Genomic DNA, 22373 nt, shown 5'->3' with positions numbered 1-22373 from the left:
CCCGTGTGAGAGCTGCTATTATGATCACGCACTGTATACTCACACTAGCAAAGTCAAACATAATGGGAGCGTGGCACCAGTGACACTGTGACCAGTGAGCTGAGGGTGTGAGCGCTGCTGTTGGAGGAACAGGTTGTTAAACTGTGGAACAGGCTTATGGCCGGGTGGAGGAATAACTGTGATGACGTTTCCTTTTCCAGTTTGACGGCTGTTCACTCATTCAAACCACGGGAGAGTCGCTGCTCCACCGAGGACACGACACCAGACTCACCAGGAAGCTCCTGTAAGTAAGAACCAGATCCTCGACAAGCTGCTGTACAGATGATGATTGTTTAAAAGATTTATTTAATCCACAAATTGTAAAGTGACTGAGATTCATTCTGTTTTCTGTCTCAGATGTTTCTTCATGTTCACTGATCAAATTTGCTGACATGTGATTTAACGCTGTTGCTCTTTGTGTAAAGTTAAATTATCTCCGACCCTGTGAATGTTTTGTTCTTCTACTTTGTAAATATAACTTATAATAGACAGTTTTATATGACTTGACTTTTTAATACAACTGGGGCAAAGTTGATGCTTCACTTAGGCCTTAAACCTTCACTTTCTGTTTGCCTGCTTGGATCGGCTCCATTTATTAAAAGAATAAGCTCCTTGTGAAACCAGACTGTCTTCTCCATGTAAATCTGACAAATAAATATATATATATTATTATATTATATAAAAACAAATATTGTGTCACATAACTTTCTGTAAATCCACAAAGAATCACGACAAAGTTTTGTATGAATTTGTTAACACTGCTAAAACTGTAATTTCCTGTAGTTCTGCTATGAAGTTTTCCTTGTGTATTATTTAGATAAAGAAAGTTTTCAAGCGTGCAAACAAGTTTGATTAGTGTAAATTTACTGAATCCCTCGTGTAGCGCCCTCTACAGGTCAGAGTTCTCTCCACACACTTTAAACACAAACAACTAGTCTTGACAGGTCGAGTGTGTCTGTGTGAGAAGTGTGTGTGGATCGTGGGCGTGTTTGTTGTCGGTATTTAAACTGAATTAGTTGAGAAAACTATGACTCACACACCAAACAGCTGCCGGGCGTAGAAGAGCCGAGTTCCCCTCATCTTTTACTCTTTCTATACTTTTATGTTTGTTTGACGTTACAGATCTTTGCATTTACTTCCTCTGTTAAAGTTCCTCTTCCACCGATCACCTAACTTCCCTTTTCCTGTTCCTCCTCCCTGCTCAGTCCATAATGGCCGCCGCCTCAGGCACCATGTTGCCAGAGAAACAGTTCCAGTGCCCGATCTGTCACCAGGTGTTCACCGACCCGGTCACCACTCCCTGTGGACACAACTTCTGCCAGGCCTGCATCCAGAGCGCGTGGGACGGCATGGACGTCTGCCAGTGTCCCACCTGCGACAGGTCCTTCAGCCCCCGGCCTGAGACCAGCATCAACTCAGCCTTCAAGGAGCTGGCGGACACGCTGAGGAGCATGGTGGTCTGCTCCTCGGCCCAGCCCGGTGAGGTGGTGTGCGACGTCTGTGCCACCACGTCCCTGCAGGTGAGGGCCCTGAAGTCCTGTCTGGTGTGTCTCACGTCTTACTGCGCCGCCCACCTGGAGCCGCACCAGAGGGTCTCCACCCTGAAGATGCACAAGCTGATCGAGCCGGTGAAGAACCTGCAGGACCGGATGTGCAAGAAGCACGAGAGGCTGCTGGAGATGTTCTGCAGGGACGAGCAGAAGTGTGTGTGTCTCTTCTGCACCGAGACGGAGCACAAGGGTCACCAGGCCGTCTCCATAGAGGACGAGAGCCGGGAGAGGAAGGTACCCGGAGTTTACTGTGTTCAGACATCTACATATTTACACAACTAAATCATATGAATATGAATTCTTGTTTTCTTCCTGTTGTCTGGATCGTTAGGTCCAGATGAAGAAGAGCGAGGCAGATTTTCAGCAGATGATCCGGGAGCGTCTGAAGAAAGTAGAGGAGATAAAGAGCTGCCTGAAGCTCAGTGCAGTGAGTTATGGAATCTGTCATCTAATATTTATACAGTTCTCCTGCCTTTAGTTCTCCAGATATAAACATTTAAAGTCCTTTCTGTGGTGGAGTAACGTGGGAGAAGATGACAACAGGAGGCGTGTTCCTGACACGTTTCTGTGTCCTCCTCCAGGCGAGTGCCGAGAGGGAGAAGAAGGACAGTGACCGTCTCTTCTCGTCTCTGATCCGCTTCGTCCAGGAGAGACAAGCTGAGGTCTCCACGGATGTCGAGGAGAAGCAGGGGGCGGCCGAGAGGAGGGCGGAGGAGCTGGTCACCGAGCTGCAGCAGGAGGTCACTGAGCTTCGGAGGAGAACCACCGAGCTGGAGGAGCTGGGGAACTCTGAGGACCATCTGCACGTCCTGCAGGTTCTGAAGAAAGATCAGTTTTGAGTTTTGGATCTCACTACCATTAAATCCACTAACGATGAAGACCTTTCTTTGTGTCTCAGAGGCTTCCCTCTCTCACGTCGCCTCCACCTTCCAGACAGTGGACGGAGACCAGCGTCCACCCGGAGCTCTGCGTGGGGACGGTGAGGAGAGCGCTGTCCAAGGTGGGACACACCCTGAAGAACGAGCTGGACGGCCTGAAGAGACAAGGTGAAGTGACGCCAGCAGCAGAGTCAACGTCCTCGTTGTTCAAACACAATATTACTGGAATTAAACTAAATTCCTCGTTAAAGCTTTTAATGATATTTGTTGATTCTTCCCACAGAGATGAAAAGGATGCAGAAATATGCAGGTACGACCTCCCTGAACATATTTTAACTGTTTTAGTTAAATACAAGTTGAAGTGTTTAATATTATTGGATTCAAAATGGTTTGATGGTGTCGCCCCCTTGTGGACATTGTTAATGCGGCTCTTTTAACTGGATTTCATCCCCCCAGTGGAGGTGGTGTTGGACCCGGACACCGCCCACCCCAACATCGTACTGTCGGCTGACGGGAAGCGGGCGGGCCGTGGAGAGCTGCTGCACGTGGTCCCTGATAACCCCCAACGGTTCGATCCCGTGATCTGCGTCCTGAGCAGGAGCGGCTTCCTGTCCGGGAGGTTCTACTACCAGGTGGGTTCCCCTTTGAGATGCTTCAACATACCTGACAGCAACGTAGAGTGTTCTGGATATTAAATCACTTTTGTTTATTCCATGTTTTCAGGTAGAGGTGGGGACAAAGACCTTCTGGGACCTGGGCGTGGTCAAGGAGTCCGTCAACAGGAAGGGGATGATCACGTCCAAGCCCGAGAACGGCTACTGGACGGTGCGGATGAGGAACGGGGACGAGTACCGGGCTCTGGACTCCCCCTCGGTCCACCTGTCCCTCAGGGAGAAGCCTCAGACTGTCGGGGTGTTCACGGACTACGAGGCGGGGACGGTGTCCTTCTTCAACGTGGACAACGGGTCTCACATCTACAGCTTCACCGGGTGTCTGTGGTCCGAGAGGATCTTCCCCTTCTTCAGCCCCGGTGTCTGTGATGAAGGGAGGAACACGGCGGCGCTGGTCATCACCACCGTCAACCCTGAGACTTAGAGGACGAGTCCCCCGCCGCTCTGAGGCTGGAGATGATTCAGAAATTATTCAATCTTTGAAAATATGATGAAACTTTGAACCTTTAAAGCAGCAGCTTGATTAGAGTGAGTCTGATGTGTGAGAGTGAACAAGGAGAAGTCTCAAACTGTCACAACCAGCTGCAGCTGAAGAGTGAAGCTGAACTGAGATCAGTTAAAAACACGGATTTCAGTTGTGTTGCTTTAAAAGTTTAAGTCTTGTTTTACAGCTCATCAGCACTTCTCAAAGATTCTGTCCCAGATTCACAAATCCTGTGATTTAATAGTAAACTTCTGAGGAATATATGAATAAAATTACTATTAAAAAAACATCTTTACATTTCCATTTTATATAAACTAAATCACACTCATTGCTCCGTCATGTTTTTATCAACTCAAACTCTTTATATTTTCCTTTATCCCGTGTTGAGCCTGTCGATTTTAAAGGAACATGGACGACATGACAGCTCTGGTTCACATGCAGATTGTGTTTATAGAGATCAGACGACAAACAACACACATCACCAGGTCACGTTCTCGTCTCCTCGCCCAAGTGTTCTCCTTTTTACTTCATTCAGCGTTACATGGTACAGAGGGAGACAAATAAATACAGACAGAACGGAAGAGCTGTGGGGGGGGGGGGGTCAAAGGACAACAGTGAACTCCTAAGTCCTGAAGTGAAAAAAAGAACCTCATCCTATGGAGAATAATGGCAACTGTGTTTTTACAGTAAGTCAAGTTAAAGTCCCCAAAAACACAAACCCACGAGTGACAGGTGTGTAGAGAGAGAAAGACAAAGTGAGGGGCCCCTCAAACAACGACAGGAACACAGTGAAATCATTAAAAAGAATACAAAAAACTTGCGTCGTTGCCTTTTTATGGTAGATTTTTACTTGAAAAAATACTTTTAAAAAGTAACAAATCAGGAGGAAACAGCTGCGGTGAAAGTTTTTAGTTTCACACGATAGAGGACACGTTTAAAAACCAGACAAAGAATTATGACGTGCACTTGGTTTTACCCGGGTTAACGTACGGCACCTGCGTTAAATGAGACGCACAACTTTTGCTGATGTTTTGAACCCGTCCTCTATGTGCTGGGTGAACGTGATCTTGGGAGACGGGGGGGAGTCGTTGTTTCTCGGTTTTTGTTTTTGTTCGGACTAAAGAGAAGTGATTCAGCTGAAGAGGAGGAGGAGGAGGAGGACATTAAGACTTGTCAGCTGATTTCAGGAGGTTCTCTTTGCTCCTTCTCTTCACGTCCCAGTTGTAGACTCGTGCCATGTCTGAGGAGCGCGGCGAGTTAAAGGGAAACAGCAGCGGCCATCTTTAGTGTTTCACATCTTCATTTCATACTCCAGCTTTTATCTGAGGCTACGTTACAGTTTGAACATCACTTCAGAAAAAGATAAATAAAACAACAGATAAATACATCAAACTCTCCTTCGACATGCATCAGCAGTTAGCCCGACCTGGTTGCACGGTTTGATGGAAGGATACTGACTTCGATGGTGGTGAACTGGTCTCGCAGGAAATCCAGATCCTCCACGAGCTGCTCCAGGTTGCGTGAGGCCGTGGAGAGGTTCTTCTCCAGGAGAGCCTGGGCCTCGTCGATGTCGTACTCCAGCATCACGTTAGCCTTGGACGGGGAAACGTGGTGGTTAGGGGGTTTTAGGTAGAAAAACTGAAATGTTCAAAGTATTTATTAAAGCTACTTTATTGATCGTTCATGAAGTGGCTTGTTGTGAAATATCATATAAAGATAAGTACATCCGAGCTCGTCTTACCCCTAACCATAGACAGACTTTGTCGGTGGGCGGCACTGAGGCCTTGCAGTAAACATTGTCAGCCAACAGGAAGTGAGTCTCCATGGGATCTGTGGTCTCCTGGGGAAATGGAAAGTGCAGAACCCAGAAATCATAAATCCTAATCAAGTCTGTAACCCGGCCTGATCAGTAGACACTTTCCAAATAGGCAAAAAATCAAAAACCACGAATAACTCAAACCTAAAGAGCTCAAACTGAATTAATGATAAACATCTAATGCTTACACTTATAACCAATAAACATCTTTTCAGACAGGTTCATCACTAAATTCAGCCACAGCTGGAGAAACAGGCGACAGATGATGTTCTCTAACATTTCAAAGACGGGTCAATAAAACCGTACAGACCTTTTTCTTCTGCATGTGTCGGAGGATTTCTAGCGTCTCTGTGATTTGTGGGATCTGGTTTTTCAACCTTGACATGTCGAGAAATTTGAAAACAATAAATCAAACAGTGTAAGTTAACATTTGTATTAAGTTCCAAGAGAGAAGCTTGATTGAATTTCCTTGGTGTCGTCCTTGGTGGACAAACGAGCAGTTACCTTTGTTTCTTCTGGGACAGGTTGAGCTCCATGTACTTATACTTCTGGTACTGCTCGTCCAGTCTCTTCAGCACCGCATCCGCCGTGTCGTTGCCGGCCTGCTTCATAAAAGTGTCCACGTCCTCCTGAGAGACACAAGCATCCAGTGTTTACTATGAGGAGTGGGAATCGAACCCTCAACCACAGCTTAGAGCTCAAAACACATCACAGCAGCATCTTCTTCTCATAATGACAGGATGAGAGAGCAGGAAGCTGCGTGATGGAGGAAACACACACACACACACACACACACACACACACACACACACACACACACACACACACACACACACACACACACACACACACACACACACACACACACACACACACACACACACACACACACACACACACACACACACACACACACACACACACACACACACACACACACACACACACACACACACACAACCCGTTAGCTCGCAGCTAGCATGACGCGCCCACAACCGGCCGCTGCCACAAACGGTCCCCGGTCCCCGCGGGCCGAGTCCGGCTGCGGCCCGACCCGCGACACGGTGCGAAGAGCCGGGCTCTGCTCACCACAAACGCGGCCTCCGGGATCCCGAGGTGCTTTTTCTTCGTGGCCAGAGCAGCATTGCTGTTGTCTATGGTCGCCGCCATCTTGGAGAGAGGCCGCTGCTTCCTTCCTCACGGGTCTCGTCGCTGCGTCTCAAGAGCACAGCGGCGGCTCTGCTGCCCCCTGCGGCCACACATGGCCACTGCAGCCAACACCCTACCAAGAGGTGGGGTGTTGGCTGGGGTCTTATTGATTTTAATACAAGCAAAAAACATAATAATAAAAAACTACATTGGTTATAATGTTGGATATGAGATAAAATTATTTATATTTATTATTTGAATTATTTATATCTCAAGATTTATCTATGTCTGTCTATCTATCTATCTATCTATCTGTTTGTATATATTTATTTTGGTTCAATTTGTTGATCTATATGATTTTCTATCAGGGGCCATAAAGACCATAAAGTCCAGGTCTTATTGTTTTTGGCCAATCAGATTTCAGTTGGGACCAGTGCCCCCCCAAGGCCCTACCTCTGGCCCCACCCCTGTTTGCTTATCATAATTGTGTGTTAAATATATAATGAAGTTGTTCAGACACTGACTTCAGACAAAAAGAACAAACACATCGAGTAAATTAAAGAGACGGCAGCGAGTTTCTTTTCCAGTCACATTTTATTTTCTTAGTACATTTCAGTTTGTAGATAGATAACTAGAGCAGAGGAAGAGCGACTGTCGGCTGCGACCCGGAAGGATCAAGGACTGAACACTTTAGTCTGTACAGCTCAGAGGACTGAAAACAAACAACCTTTTGTTTCTGAACCGCGGCTCCTATGGAAGAAGGGTTACACTGAGGGCAGGATACTGGTGTTGTCACCCGGCAGATACATGCGTTTGAGAACAGGCTTGATGACATGTCGCCCGTCACTGTGTCAGAATCAATGGGTTTTCCTTTTGACCTTTAAATAACGTGTCTGTGTGCAAAGTCAATTTATGAGAGGTCGCTCGAAAACATTCAGACTCATTATTCATGTTGTCACCGACATGTCAGGTCTGGACATCATCAGATTATCAGTTATAGTTTATTATATCATCATGGCCGGTGGATAAGCTCCTCGGACACAGACAGAGATTAACAGAATTTGGCAGTAAAGGGACGTTTTTTATTTGAGGCTAAAACTCCAAACGGATGCTAAATGCTGAAGAAACATTTGAGTAAATATGCTTATTCCCTTTCTTCTGAAAATGAAAAACCCTCTCATACTTGTGCAAGAAGCTTCACGCTACAGGCAGCAGCTTCTTAGCGCAGCCGAACACAAAGACCAGAGACGCCTCGGTCCGAAGATAAAACAAACGGCTCATTTAAGCTCGACGTAAGACGAGGAAATGGTTCTTCTCCTTCTGTCACTTCCTGGCATTCATTTCCTCCTTATATGTGCACGTCCCCTTAAAGTGTTAGGATCATATATGCTGCTTTACGTACGAATTCCTCTTCTTGCCTCTCATACGTCCGGCACAGATGGGCAAAGCCTGGTGAGGAGGATATATTCAATAAAAGAAATAGAGCTGTTGGTCGATATGGGTGTTTGGTAGAAACTCATCTTCCCACTAGAAAGTGAATAAGCTCATTTCCTTTAGACGGTAACTCAAGCTAAACCTCCTCAGGCAGAAAACTGTGGTTTAAACAGTCAAACATCTCAGAGCCCAGGATTTTTTTTTCCCTCTGTGTCAAAATGTGGTTGAAAAGTAAAAACCAGTCTGTGACGCCACAGGAAGCTTAATCAACCGAATCTCCAGAGTTTTCATTCACCTGCGACACTCGCTTGCACTCGACTGAGAGTAAAAGTCTACTGTGATATAACATTTGTGCACACACACACCAAAAAAGCATGTAACCCACTTTTTACACAACAGAATTTCAGCCTGTATCGTCCCTATGTTGGGTTGACGTTTGTCGAGTTCCCCCTCTGCGTGGGTCTGGTCTCCCTCTGTCGGAGAAATAAATAATCTCCAGTTTGCTTATTTGCACCTTTCAAACGTCCCATATGACGATCCTCAGTTAAAGTGGCTGTGGAGGCTCCAACGTTCCTGTTAGTCCACTTCACACCAGTTAAAGACAAGAGAGTTAGAGATGTTACGCTTGTTCTCCACCTCCGTCAGTTAAGCTGTACACTTCCCTTCCAGGAACCAGGTGTTTGGTGTCGGTGCTGGAATTAGCAGAATGACAGTGGATGTAACCATGTTGTCAAAGTCCTCACTGGAGCACGCAGAAGTTCCACAGAGAAATAAAGTGGCAACGGATTAAAGGCTATTAGCAGGAAATCAGTCCTTTGATCTCAGACTCCTCCGTCGAGCTCCGATCGTGGAATGTGGAGAGAAACCAAAACTCTTTCTACCGAGGGAGATGTGACCTAAAGGTGCTGACTAAACTTTATTTGAATGGAATGTGCTCGGAGGATGTTGGACAACGCGAAAGTGGTTGTTTATTTTGTACGTGATCATGTAATTGCATATTGGTGGAGGAGGGACGGTTAAGAAGTGGAGGGAGAAGAAGAGGTGAAGGAAGAGATGATGGGAGAAAGAACGATCATCTCATTTGGAGTCTTCTTTCTAGGACTCCGAGGAGTTGAATCGTGGGAGCCCTCGGTCTGTGATCCTTCATCTCCAACGGATAAAACGTATTTATAAATCGTCTTCTTCAGCCGTCCACTCATGTTCAAAGTGTTCATTGCCTCCTTCTACCTTCTTCTCATTGAAACTCCTCAAATAAATCCCTGGTTGTTTCCAGTCTGAAGAAAGAACAGAGGGTTTCCAGCAGTCCGTCACCCCCCCCCCCCCCCTCCGAGTCCATCCTCCTCTTTTCACCTTCAGTCCCATCGTCGAGCTCGTTCCAGATCAACAGAGACAGCGGCGGTCGCTCTTGGTCACTTCCTCGGAGGAGTGAACCACGTTGGGGACGAAGCCGCTCTTCACGCCCTCCCAGCCCTCCTGGATGCTGATGTCGCCGGTCCGCACCAGGGCGAAGATGTCTCTGGTCAGCTCGGTGAAGGCGTGCTCCACGTTGATGGCGTCACGGGCCGACGTCTCGATGTAGCGCATCCCGTAAGCCCCGGCCAGCTTCTCTGCCTCCTGACGGCTCACCTAGAGGGTCGGTAAAGAATCGTAGATATTAAACACTTTAAAACCTTAAATCCAGATCATCAGGAAACGTCACAGATATAGCCCAATAACTAAAGTACACTAGAAACTAAGGACATTTCAACTGAATCAGTGTACGAGCTGATAAACCTGCCGTGGCTCTGTTTGTTTTTCACAGTGGACAGGTTTGTTTGTTTGTGAACGACATTACGTAATAACTTCCAGACGGATTATTACTAAACTAGGTCGAAGGATGTGGTTCGGCTCAGGAAAGAACAAATTCTATTTCGTTGCAGATCCAGGTCAGAGAAGAAAACATCAAATCATCATTTCCTTTTTTATCTGATTTAAATGTTGATCTAGATTTTATGATATGAGTGTACACACCTGTGTGCTTCTCAGCGTAATCCTGTAATGTCTAATTTGGAGATTATGGATTTATTTTTGCCTCAAACAAACGAGTGACGACTGATCTAAAATAAAACAATCGGTTATTTTTAAAACTGCACAACTCTGATCGACTCGACACATCCTGCAACCTTCAAAAGAGCCACTCTCCATTTTGAGTTTCAGCACAACACCGGCAGTTCACTCTTACACCACACCCACCTGGCGCTGGGCCTCCAGGTCGCACTTGTGGCCGACCAATAGGAAGACGATGCTGTGGGGCTGGACGTGGCTACGAGCCTCCTCCAGCCAATCGTGGACGTTCTGGAAGGAGCGGCGGTTGGTGATGTCGAACAGGAGGAGTCCCCCCACGGAGTTGCGGTAGTAAGCCCTGGTGATGGACCTGCAGGGGGCGACACGTGAGGGGAAGGATTAGAACCTTTCATTCAACAAAGCTCCATAAACAAAATAATTAGGCTCAATACATTTTATTTTGTAATGAAACCGCAATAGTGGAATGAAATGTTCTGGTCGTATTGTTGTTGTGCTGTTCTGTGACCAGCAGGTGGCACAATAACAGACATGTGGTGACAGCATAGGGTGCATGTACATCACAAATACATTAGATATGAATGTTAAATAAACTATATTTGATAAATACACCTGAAATGTTCTTTATGATTTATACATTTAGATGAATATACATTCTCTGTGATCTGAGGTTTAGGACTGTTTCACGTTTTGATTGAGGAACAACAGAGCAACAGTTTCAGACTCTGTGGCTCAGGAGGTCACACAGAAGGTTGGTGGTTCAATCCCCAGCTCCTCCAGTCTGCATTCAGAGGAGTCCTGAGGCAAGACACTGAGGCCCGCATTACCCCGATTGAAACGGCTGAATTTGATTTAGAAGGTACATACATGTGTCATGTGGTACAACACTGGGTACAGATCCAAGTTTAGGATAAAATGACGAAGAGAAAGATCCTCGTCTGAGGAGCAGAAGAAGAATCCAGAGGAAAATATAACCAGAGAGAAACTGGAGGCGTGAAAGAAGGAGTGAGATGAAGGTGTCAGGTGGAGGAGCTGAGAACAAACTACACGGATGTGAGGTGTGAAGAATCCACCAGAGAATGATTCTCTGGATAGTTTTGTTTTATATTTTGATGAATTTAGTTTTGATGTCTTAAACAGAAATGGAGCCACAGTCCCTCTAGAGCTGAGTGCATCTCTGACAGCAGCTTCAGTCTGAGAGAGTCTCAACATTATAGATTTTAATTTCAGCTTCCTCTGTGAAATTTGTCTTTCAGAATGAACCCATGGATTTTGAACATTTGAAAGACACTAAGAACAAAGATGTTCATATATCTTTTAATAAGAAAATCCAAATCCTTAAATCTTGAAGGACCTGATTATAGAATCCATCTTCCAACAAATATTTAATAAAGATCTTTATTTTTATCTTGAGCATTTAAAACTGATGATGAAATGTAACGTCGGTGCTGAAGAGCCTATTCTCTATGATTAATAACTGAGCAGCAGTTCTGTCATCATCATCGTTCAAAAACCTGAGAGGAATGGATTTTGTATTTTACATAAGATCCTCGTCCCTGCAGTCGGACTGGGAGGAGCGCTGCACACTCGCACACAAACACACAACAGCCCCCCCGACGAGGCGTCTCATCCTCAGACTGTGTCCTCTCAGAGACGACGTCCACACAAACACCACGAGGAGGGAAACTCAAGGTTTCCAGGAAAAGGGAGGATTAGTGGAGGGAGAGGAAACAGTAAAGAAGGAGGAGGTGAAATATAATCACGAGCAGGAAGGATTCACACGATAGAACAAGAGATGAGATAAGAGGAAGATTCACTTGAGTCAGAAAGTGACACAATCTCTACACATCTCAACACAGAGTGGACGAGTCGAGGGTTTGATTCCTTTAGGGGAGGAACGACCCGGAGGTGAAGAGTGTTTATAAGAAACTCTCCTCTTCTTCGTCTTCTTCTCTGGAGCCAAAATGGCCCCCGTGGTGTTTTGCATTGCGGTTGAGGAAGAAAAAAAAAAACATTTCATCCTTCGCTGTCACTGCTGCCATGGAGACGGTGATCATGCTGACAGGTGAGACCGGTCGCCGTCTGTCAAGTGTGTGTGTGTGTGTGTGTGTGTGTGTGTGTGTGTGTGCATGTGTGTGTGTGTGTGTGTCTGTGTGTGTGAGAAACATTAGCATTCACAGTGTTAAGCTACATTTTCTCTGATCAGTGTGTCGGAGTTTCACGTGTTTGCTCAAGAGACACAAACCACTGTGTTTTATGTCCCATCCACTAACATGGAGGAGGCAGGATTTATGATCCATACTGCAGCCACCAGGGGGCGACCCAGACTCGGCTTCACTCTTAATATAAAGTCTACAGGACGAGCTAAACACCGGCGCTACTGAAGCTTCTCCGACGGTCTCGGAAAGCAGGAACGTTTGAATGCAATTTGTAACTTCACCACTAGATGCAACTAAATCTTACAAACTTGAACCTGAACTCGATTTGAAACCACTTCTCACAGCATGAAGACAAACCACGTTTCAGTTCTGACTGTGTGGACTTTAGAGAATGAATCCAATTAGTGGTAGAACAAACCCCTCTGGTCATTATTCACCTCAGACCTCGTTTAAATTCCGGATCTTTCTTCAACGCCGCTAAACAAACTAGTTCCAGGTAGAAATTCCAGTTTCAGACCTGCAGGCTTATTTGACATTGAGTTCTAATCATCATCAATTAACGTTTTTCTTTTAGTTAAACCCTGAATTTAAGAGAATGTGGACATAGGCAGAATATAAACAACATTATTTCTAATTTGGATAAAAGCATCACTAACTCTTTTCTCTGATCTAAATGTCTGATGTAAGCTGTTGATCTGATATCTAATCTTTCTCATTCTGTAATAATGAGAGTCTTTATTGATCTGCAAGAATCTCCACTCCTCTGACACCGAGGTCAGAGGTCAGCGGTCAGGTTTTCCCCCTGAAGGAAGTCTATCAATCTTTGGATCTCAGCAGCTCGGCTCTTAAGGGAGGTCCACAGAGACTCTGGAGGTTCTCACTCAGACATTTGACTTCACACATTTCTGAAAACAGCTTTCACAGCTGAACGTTCACTCCCCATGTGAATCTTTCACTTTCCAAATGAAAGAAAATGAAAGCGAGGAACCACAAGTTCAGTCTTCCATCACTGAGGTTGTTCTGCACTGCGTTTCCCAGAGTGCACCTGTCACAGAGGCCTCGTGAGGCTGAATCCTGCTCGTGTTCTCACCTGAAACGCTCCTGACCCGCCGTGTCCCAGATCTGCAGCTTGATCCTCTTCCCCGGCTCGATCTCCACCAGCCGGGAGAAGAAGTCCACGCCCACGGTGGGGTCCGACACCTGGGCGAAGCGGCCCTCCGTGAACCGCCGGATCAGACACGACTTGCCCACCGTGGAGTCCCCGATGACGATCAGCCGGAACTGGTAGAGCCAGATCGCCTCCATGACTCGGCTGTCTGTCGCTCTGCAGGTCTGTTGTCGGTCTGTCGCTCGGTCGGCTTCGTCAGAGAGACGCCTGAGCCACAGAAACAGAGAGAACATCAGTTTATTACTCAAGTTTATTCTAATGTAATTTTTATACATCAGACAACTATAGGAGCTTGTATTTATGTCTATATAGATTTATAATGTATCTTTATTGCTATATAATGAAATTAGAGTAGATCTAAGTACAACACTATGCTTGTAGCTACGGAAGCTAATTCGAAAAATGCTAAATACTTGAAGTAAAAGTACACAGAACGACCGTCATTCAGATGTAGTATCATATATTTTTTACTATTAATCGAGGTATAAGTACAAGAAGCTAACCAGTCTAGGACAAACTGGAGAAAAGAAATAATAACTATAGTAATGACGATGATAATAATGTGTAGCGCTAAAAAACAGCAAGGAGTAGTAATCAAGTAAAAGTACTCAGTTACTTCTCACCAGCGGCTAACAGTGTGTTGCCGTTTGTTCTGTTAAATGTAAAATTAAAGATGTTAAACAATAAAATGTCTTTTCTTTCTAAAACTGAAGGTCACACACTCGGAGTCCTCGTATCAAAAAGCAGCTGCAGTGAAACATCAAGTGACGAGGAAAGCGTGAGAGGGTTTTCTCATATATCTCGTGGTTTTAATTCAATGACGCCGCAAATACAAAGAGGCACAGTATAAGCCAGTTATGTGTGTGTGTGTGTGTGTGTGTGTGTGTGTGTGTGTGTCTGTGTGTGTGTGTGTTCTCAGTGTTTCCAGAGGAGACTTTTTAAAATGTCCTCTCAGATAAATAAACTAAAGCTACAGGAGGAAGAAGACGGTTCACGACCTGTGGGAGAAAAACGCAAATATCTAGGCTATCAACTTATTACTGAGGGGCCACAGATCATATCAGTCCTGATGTGTATCTTTACACTACACATGAAGCCCCCCCCCCGGGCCAGGCAGGGAGCCAGACTCCCATCACCCCCTGCGGGTCCCGGTGGAGTCGGGTTGCGTAGCCCGGTCAGTGTGCAAACATGCTGGGCTGAATCCCCGGTGAACAGCAGCCTCACGGGCACATGCAGGTCCGGGATGAGCAACAACAACCTGCTTCATGTCACATTGTAATAAATATACTCAGACCGTGTTATTGGCTGGTTGCTTATTGTAGCTGTGGCACATTACATGTCCAGAATACATTTACGCACAAATTCGGCTTTTATCCCACGCGTAGAAGATGCTAATGAAGACCGGGACGAGGGTCTGGAGCCGGTTGTTTGTGTTGCAGGTTAAAATTATAGACCCGTGCACATCACGACCTGACCTGTGGTGGGGGGGCCTGTGCGTTAACCCACTTTTACGCATCGCGGCCGGATAGATAAGCGACATGCAGGCTGCGGATGAGGAAGAAGGAGCCTACTTGCTGCTCGGAGCAGGGGTGAAGCGGACCTTAGGCCAGAGGTGGCGGCTCTCCTCAGGACCAGAGGGACGTGGGCTCCATGGCACCGACGGGTCTGGCGGCAGCGATCCGGGCAGGACGCAGCAAAAAAAACACAAAGCGAAACCGCAACGAAGCCTCGATGCTCGTCGTGGAGCCGCGATGCCAGCGGCTGGAGGACGCTGCAAGGCCCCGGAGTCAGGGCTGATCTCCTCCTCCTCAGTATCAGGCCCGAGCGCGGAGCTGGAGGAGCAAACCGCACCGAGGAGCAGGTGCGATCTACAACAACCCGGATCTGCGCAGGGACAACAGCGCCCGGGGACACGGCTCGGCTCGGAACGGCGGCTTCACGAGGCGGGCGGGAGGCTGCGTGCTGTCGGAGGGGAATCCCGCGGTGTCATGTCGGTGCTGGCTGTGTGTGTTTGGAGGTTTGCTGATGAAATGGCAGCGCGAGCAGCAGCATCATATCGCCTGACTCATCCCGCATCAGTACCACTACCGTACAGGACCGAGCAGAGGCGCAGCGCCGCCCGGACGCGTCCCGGATGGAGTTAATATTGCAGGAAAATAAAGAGCATCCGGTGTAATGTGTGTTTTTTATATGCCAATATGTGAATATGATATTATTAAATTATGAATATGACCCAGATGCTGGATGAGGACATGTTTGTTTCATTCATTTCAGCCTCTTTATGGTTTTTATCTAAATACACTGTCACGGTGTCACGTGTGAAACCGTGAGTGAGGAAATAAGAATCCAAACATAAAAACCTCTGTTTATTCTCCAGAGAAGTTTTCCTGCACAGTTCGTGCAACAAGAAGAAGGAAGACACGTGCACTGCGATGTGGCACGCGCGCATTGTTCAGTGCGCACTCACGGAAGTGGAGGCACACGCCACGCACTGCATGGCGGGAGGTGTAGTTTGTAAACATGATGCCAGGAGGCGCGTGCGTGTGTGATTGAGATCAAACTTGTAATTTGATGAATCATGAGGCTGTGACTCACAATAACACAAATAATATAAACTCAAGCTTCATTTCCCTCCGCTCTGTTTGTGTGTTGTTCTAAAACAGGATCATTTCCATCTCATTTGAATAACTGGATTTCTCCATGAGCTCCTTCTGAGCCTCTTCTGGACTTCGCTGTCTTCGTCGATGTTTGGATCAGGATGAGATGGCTGGAAAACCCCAGGGAGACACGTGACGCTCGGAGCCGAGGGTGGAGACACACACTCGTGTTTTGGGCTCTTGGATAATTTCAGGAGTTGTGTTACAAAACGAGAAAAATATCATTATATCATTTTGACTTTAGAAACCAGCTGCTGGTGCAAATCCACTGAAACTGTTTTGTCCCCTAAAGTGAATCTGAACCGGATTCTCATCATAAACAAACTGCCAATTGAAGAAGTGAGGGCCAATCACATCCTCATAATGAGTTAACACACATATAACACACACACACACAGAGAGAAACACAAGCATACACAGTTACAGCAGGGGGCGTGGTCATGCTGCAGCACACACAGTTTTCAGGCTACAGTTTGTGATCTGCACGGCGTGTGTGTTTGTGTGTGTGTGTGTGTGTGTGCAGACCCACACATTCACACTGCTGGTGCTTCTCCCCTTCTTCTTACTCTCTCTCTCTCACTCTCCCTCTCTCTCTCGGCCTCAGCAGCGGGTTACAACCTCAAACTTCTTCTTTTTTTCAACATGACGACGACAACTTTTACGCGGAGACCATCCGGACACTAGCTGCGAAGAGCTGAGCTGCAAAGTTCGTTTTTGGGGAGTATCGTCTTTTTTTAATATTGTTCATAAGACGAGGAGTCACAGTTTAAATCTAACGTCTGTTTAGAAAGTCTAGAATATCAACCTTTTTGTGCGTAATCGCTCGTTTTTACTTTGGTGAACGTTCAGGAGCAAACATCTGTTCCAGGACTCGTTCTCTCAGTCTAAGAGTTAAAGTTTCGTTCGGAGTTTTCCTAACTTTCCTCCATACATGAGTTCAGACCTACCGTCACTGGCCAAACCCTCCGCACCGTGCGTCCTTGGTAATTGGAGACCTCACTGTGCCATCCACTCTACGCGCGCTCTCCCCCGCAGCAGCGATGCAGCACGAGCGGCTGCTCAAGGTCCTGGTCATCGGTGACCTCGGCGTCGGCAAAACGTCCATCATCAAGCGCTACGTGCACCAGGTCTTCTCCCAGCACTACCGCGCCACCATCGGCGTGGACTTCGCCCTCAAGGTGCTGAACTGGGACCACAAGTCGGTGCTGCGGCTGCAGCTGTGGGACATTGCCGGTGCGTACACGTGTGGCTGCGTGGCGGAGGTCACAGGGACGAGAGATGAGTGACGTTGTGTTAAGTGTAACCGCTGATTGTGTGTATTTAATGTAAACCAGCTGGAGCTCGTTACACTTGAGGTCAAACAGAGCTTCAGCTGCTCGTGTGACGGTTACGCGTCACTTCGCCTTCAGGTAAAACGATGAGAACAGGTCAACAAACACGAGCCTCGTTAGTATTAGACTGAAATATAACTCGAGAAAAAACTGCTATAACCAACTCCTATTTATAACTTTTTCTTCATATATTTTATCAGAGATATTCAGGTTTAAAAAACCTTTATATTGTTTTATTGTCATGATCTGTTCATGCAGAATGTATGGGTGCTCAGAGCTGGATGATGATGATGTGGACAAAACCTGTCCAGATCAAACTTTATTGACCAACAGTCCAAATCTCAAATATATATAGTTTATAGTGACAAGAGGATGGAGCTACACAACATGCTACTTTATTTCTTTATAACATTTAAGCAAAAAAATCATTCAGATGATTCATTTACTTTAAATTAAATACTTTTAATCAGTTATCAATCTCATCTGCACAACATTAGTTAGGTTTTAAAAAAATGGCATCAGGTTAAAGTCGAGTGTAGAATGTCTTTCGCTATAATTAACTTTGTTTAAAGTGTGTTTATGAACATGCACAGTTTGTATAATTGGTTCCTAATGTTAATTACAGACTAATATATCATTATACGTACACAATGAACTCATACACAGTCTGGTGTTCAATTTAATATAATATTTTATAACTCTGGTCATAAACCCAAAAGATACATTTTTATATTTCAACAAACTTTAAAATGGCGCTCAGTCTCTCCAAGTGGCCACGTCGACCGAGAAGCAGAACTTACAGTGATCTCCTCTTCTTCTTCTTCTTCTTCTTCTTCATCTTCTTCTTCTTTTTCTTCTTCTTCTTCATCGGTCGGTTGCGTCTTGCTGACACATCCAACCATGATGGTGCATGATATGAGAAGTGTGTTTCTGCGTGTGTGTGTGTGTGTATGTGTGTATGTGTGTATGTGTATGTGTGTTTGTGTGTGTGTGTGTGTGTGTGTGTGTGTGTGTTTCTGTGTGTGTGTGTGAAGCCTCTAATACGTTGCACAGGCCCAAAGATTAACTGCTACATAGAGAGAAGCTCTTTGTTTTCATTGCATAAAACTGTTGTGTCTCTATCGGCGTGGAACGTGTGCATACTTTTGGAAATACCTCCCGAACACAAACACACACACACACACACACACATACACACACACACACACACACGCATCCACTCCTCTCTGATGATCAACAGGACGGCTATTAAGAGTCGTCATTTACATTTGCATGGATCAGACGAGTGGACTTTAGACCTGTCACACCTGACAACTTTGTAACTACACACACACACACACACGCACACACACACACAGAGACACACACTCTCTCTCTCTCTCACACACACACACACACCATTTTCCTTGTTTGATTAGGTGAGTGAGTGTTTACATAGACTACGTATAAACACGTCAGCTCCCATAAGTGAAGCCAAACAGCCTTGATCGCCCTCTGGTGGTTGGCTGCAGTACACGTCATAAACCTTTTCTCAATTATGTTTATGTATAGCTGCATCAGATCCTCATATTTCTGTCCATCAGTAAACTTTAAACTCTATTGGAACCAAACACTCAGTTTCTTCTGTATTACAAACCTCAATTTTTTTTATCTTTATCTTAAGCAAAACTTGTGTTCATCTGAAATGAAGCTGCTGAAAACCAGAGACTCACACTCGCTCTCATGAGAGGGAAAGACAAAGATAGTATCTGCTGCTAGGAGACGCTGTCAGACTGTGTGTGTCTGTGTGTGTCTGTGTGTGTGTTCAGTGTTGAAGCATGTAAGCCCAACTATCTCGTTTCAGCTCTTGCAGGTCACGTGCAGGGTGTGTGTGTGTTTGTCAGATGTTCTCCTGCTGATTCACCACTGTAATAGGATCATGTGGAAGAAGTTAGCCTCCAGGATAAAGACGTATTCATATGTTCAGTCACACACACACAGACACACACACACACACACACACACACAGACACACACACACGCTCGTATCTGCAGGACTTCACAGGACATGGCTGACCTTAGAATCTTGGTGCAGGAGTTTATAACAGGACTTTTCATTTCATTTATTATCATTTTATAGGAAACACATTTGTTGAGTGCGGAAATGAGCAGATTATGTAGATTAACCAATCAAACAACCAGTAGCTGCCGATCTGTGTCCCTCAAAGATGAACTGCTCTTTATATTTTAAATTAAGAATTCACGTGCACAATCATGTTTAATTCAGTTTAATGTAAAACTCCTAATTTTTCACATGAAGGTTCCCGTCTCTGTTCGGCTCTGTTATCAAGTTTATCTCTGAACATCTTCAGGCACCTAATCTTCAGGCACCATCGGAGTCTTTGTAAAAGGCACCTTTTACAAAGACTCCGATGACCTGAATAACGGTGGAAGTCACTCGCCTCTGATCACATCTGTGGCTGTTAATCAACTGAACATCCCAGAATAACCCCTGGTTCTCTTTAACAGGGCAGGAGCGCTACGGCAACATGACCCGTGTGTACTACCGAGAGGCCGTGGGCGCGCTCGTCGTCTTCGACATGACCCGACTGTCCACGTTCCAGGCCGTCCTCAAGTGGAAAGGAGACCTGGACTCCAAGGTGGGAGCAGAGGTCACCTGGGCAAGAGAGGAGATGGAGGATGGAGGGATGAGAGAAGGAAGGAGGGCGGAGGGAAGGAATGAGGAAGAGAGGGACCAAATAAAAGGAAGTCGATATTAGGAAGCATTTTGACTTTACTCCAAGGATTGTTTTCAAGGACTAAAATGTTCCTTCTGTCCGTTGTTCACACTTTCCACTGTATATTTATATATATATTTCTAAGTATAATTGTCAATTTTTCATGTGTGTCTAGTAAGTTTGAATATCATTAAATATACATTACACCCACATTTTACAACCTATTTTGATCATATTAAATGCCTCTGTTAAAGGAGACTGGACTTAGGATGTGCTGAGGGGGCGGCAGCACCCCCTACTGGCAAGGGCTGTTACTGCAAGAGGGAAAGGATTTCCAGTAGCTAATCTTCTACTGTGTGTAATTTCAGGTCGCGATGGGCAATGGGCGGCCGGTTCCAGCAGTTCTATTGGCCAACAAGAGTGACCAGCGGCGCCAAGGCCTCTGCCCCAAGCTGCCCAAACTGGAGAACTTCTCCAGAGAGTACGGATTCGTCGGCTGGTTTGAAACGTCTGCCAAGGTGAAGACCAGAGAACTCTCTCTGAGTCGGTCACATTCTGTTGAGTGGCGCTGCAAATGTTCTCTGTCTGTTGCTCGTTAGTGTCTGTGTCCTCCTCCTCCTCCTCCTCCTTCTCCTCCTCCTCCTTCTCCTCCTCCTCCTTCTCCTCCTCCTCCTCCTCCTCCTCCTCCTCCTCCCGCCCTGTAATTCAATCAGCCATTCTTTCCTCTCGGTTTTTTACTTCTCGTCTTCACACTTCTGTCTTGTCGTCTGTGCCACATTTACACTGCAGGTTGGAAAAGAATCTGAGAACTTTGATATAAAACATGTTTCGTTGTTATTTGAAAGTAGGACGTGGGGGAGAAGTTAATACTGGAACTGTAATGACCTGTTTTAAATATAATATTCAGTCTAGAAGCTCATCATTCTGTCTGAAGTCATTTGCCTTGTGATCCAGCAGAGGGCGCTCACTTTCACTTGACCTATAGCATGACCTCTGGACGCATGAGGAAAGTACCTCAGTAAAGTGTTGTTGTCTTAAGTTAAAGGTTCTACACTTTAAACTTCTACCTTCCACCTCTCTCCAGGACAACAGCAACATCGACGCCGCCATCACGTGTCTGGTGAAAAGCATCATGTCAGTGGAGGAGGAGCGAGTCACCAGCGACGCCAACAGCGCCACCACCAAGAGCGACGCCATGGACAGCGTGGTGCTGCCGCACTTCGACTACAACCAGAAGGAGAAGGGGCTGAGCGGATGCTCCGGTTGCTCCGGATCCAAATCCAGAGACAACGACTGACGGAGCGAGCGAGGAGACGGGAGGGAGACCACTGCTGAAATATTCAGATGTTCTAACTTGAAGCCGTCTCCTCTCCCTCGGCTTCCACAAATTTTATTTTTGTAACAGAAATTAAGTTAAAAATAATGTATCCCCTCATTTCCACTGAAAAAGGTCCTTTATTTTGAAAAAGCCATGGTGACGATGTTTCTTTTAAAAAGAGTTTTTGGATGTGAACTCTGGAAAATGTCCAGAATATTGGGTCTGGATATTTTCTGGAGTTAGTGTTTCTCATGTGAGGCGGCAGCAGGAGATTGTCCGGGTCAGACTCGTAACACCCAAAGCTCTGGATTCTCCTCGTCTGTCCAAGTGGACGTCTTCATCTTCTACGTGCACGGCTCCTCTTCTTCATCCTGAGATATCAGGATTCTTCTGGTTTTTTATGATCATGATGGGATTGGGTGGTTTCACCTCCTGACAGGATAAAATCACATTCTTCAATGGGAAACAACTTCATTTAAACAAGTTGAAGAAATACAATTAACTTGAATTTGAAAAAACTTCATTCCTATATGTGTTCCCCTTTTGAGGACATTTTCTTAAGTTGGTCCAACAATTGTCTTTTTCACAGTGTAGGCATGTGCTCTATCAGATTTTCATCTATTCTTCCGGTAGTGATCTGGAGAGGATTTTCATCGTCCATTATAGTCAGCGCAGTTCAGGTCAAAGGTCAACGCATTAGCGCATTCAGTGTACGCCCCTGCATTCCCTCAGGAGTCCACACAGGGGCGCCGCAACGCACCAGACACCTGAGGAGATCCACGTGAAAACATGTCGGGTCCGTTTATTCCACACATACAATAAAAATGTGTATTAATGTTGTGTTATAGCACTTTGTGTGTATATGAATATCTTCATGTTTCTTATGTTTCATTCAGTCTATGTGTTGTTGTTTTTTTCTCTTGACATAAAGCTTTGGCTTT

The 22373-nt window shown here is 45.7% G+C and overlaps 4 protein-coding genes across 5 annotated transcripts; 2 read left to right on the top strand and 2 right to left on the bottom strand.

Moving 5' to 3' along the window:
* Positions 1 to 22: 22 nt before the first annotated feature.
* On the top strand, positions 23 to 4442 carry LOC133949952 (E3 ubiquitin-protein ligase TRIM39-like). The gene is made up of 8 exons (XM_062384072.1): positions 23 to 283; positions 1245 to 1823; positions 1921 to 2016; positions 2171 to 2404; positions 2488 to 2635; positions 2751 to 2777; positions 2924 to 3099; positions 3191 to 4442. The coding sequence occupies exons 2-8, from the start codon at positions 1251 to 1253 to the stop codon at positions 3560 to 3562; spliced, it is 1626 nt and encodes a 541-aa protein (XP_062240056.1). The 5' UTR covers positions 23 to 283; positions 1245 to 1250; the 3' UTR covers positions 3563 to 4442.
* On the bottom strand, positions 4053 to 6661 carry vbp1 (von Hippel-Lindau binding protein 1). Its single transcript, XM_062384073.1, has 6 exons — positions 6528 to 6661; positions 5943 to 6067; positions 5749 to 5815; positions 5364 to 5462; positions 5077 to 5215; positions 4053 to 4862 (listed from the first exon to the last, which is right to left on the bottom strand). Exons 1-6 carry the CDS (start codon positions 6606 to 6608, stop codon positions 4786 to 4788), a joined length of 588 nt encoding a protein of 195 aa, XP_062240057.1. The 5' UTR covers positions 6609 to 6661; the 3' UTR covers positions 4053 to 4785.
* Positions 6662 to 7166: 505 nt separating this feature from the next.
* Positions 7167 to 15383, bottom strand: LOC133950123 (ras-related protein Rab-39B). Of its 2 annotated transcripts, none has more exons than XM_062384332.1 (4): positions 15010 to 15383; positions 13332 to 13616; positions 10254 to 10434; positions 7167 to 9647 (listed from the first exon to the last, which is right to left on the bottom strand). In XM_062384332.1, the coding sequence occupies exons 2-4, from the start codon at positions 13544 to 13546 to the stop codon at positions 9402 to 9404; spliced, it is 642 nt and encodes a 213-aa protein (XP_062240316.1). In that variant the 5' UTR covers positions 13547 to 13616; positions 15010 to 15383; the 3' UTR covers positions 7167 to 9401. The 2 variants fall into 2 exon arrangements, with proteins under 2 accessions (XP_062240316.1, XP_062240315.1); XM_062384331.1 differs by having other exon boundaries at positions 14981 to 15113.
* Positions 15384 to 16598: 1215 nt separating this feature from the next.
* On the top strand, positions 16599 to 22373 carry zgc:162171 (uncharacterized protein LOC565931 homolog). The gene is made up of 4 exons (XM_062384330.1): positions 16599 to 17299; positions 19906 to 20036; positions 20483 to 20632; positions 21199 to 22373. The coding sequence occupies exons 1-4, from the start codon at positions 17107 to 17109 to the stop codon at positions 21409 to 21411; spliced, it is 687 nt and encodes a 228-aa protein (XP_062240314.1). The 5' UTR covers positions 16599 to 17106; the 3' UTR covers positions 21412 to 22373.

The sequence above is a fragment of the Platichthys flesus genome, chromosome 24 (genome assembly GCF_949316205.1).
Source record: "Platichthys flesus chromosome 24, fPlaFle2.1, whole genome shotgun sequence".
Lineage (NCBI taxonomy): Eukaryota > Metazoa > Chordata > Actinopteri > Pleuronectiformes > Pleuronectidae > Platichthys > Platichthys flesus.
This window is presented reverse-complemented; position numbering and strand designations above follow the sequence as displayed.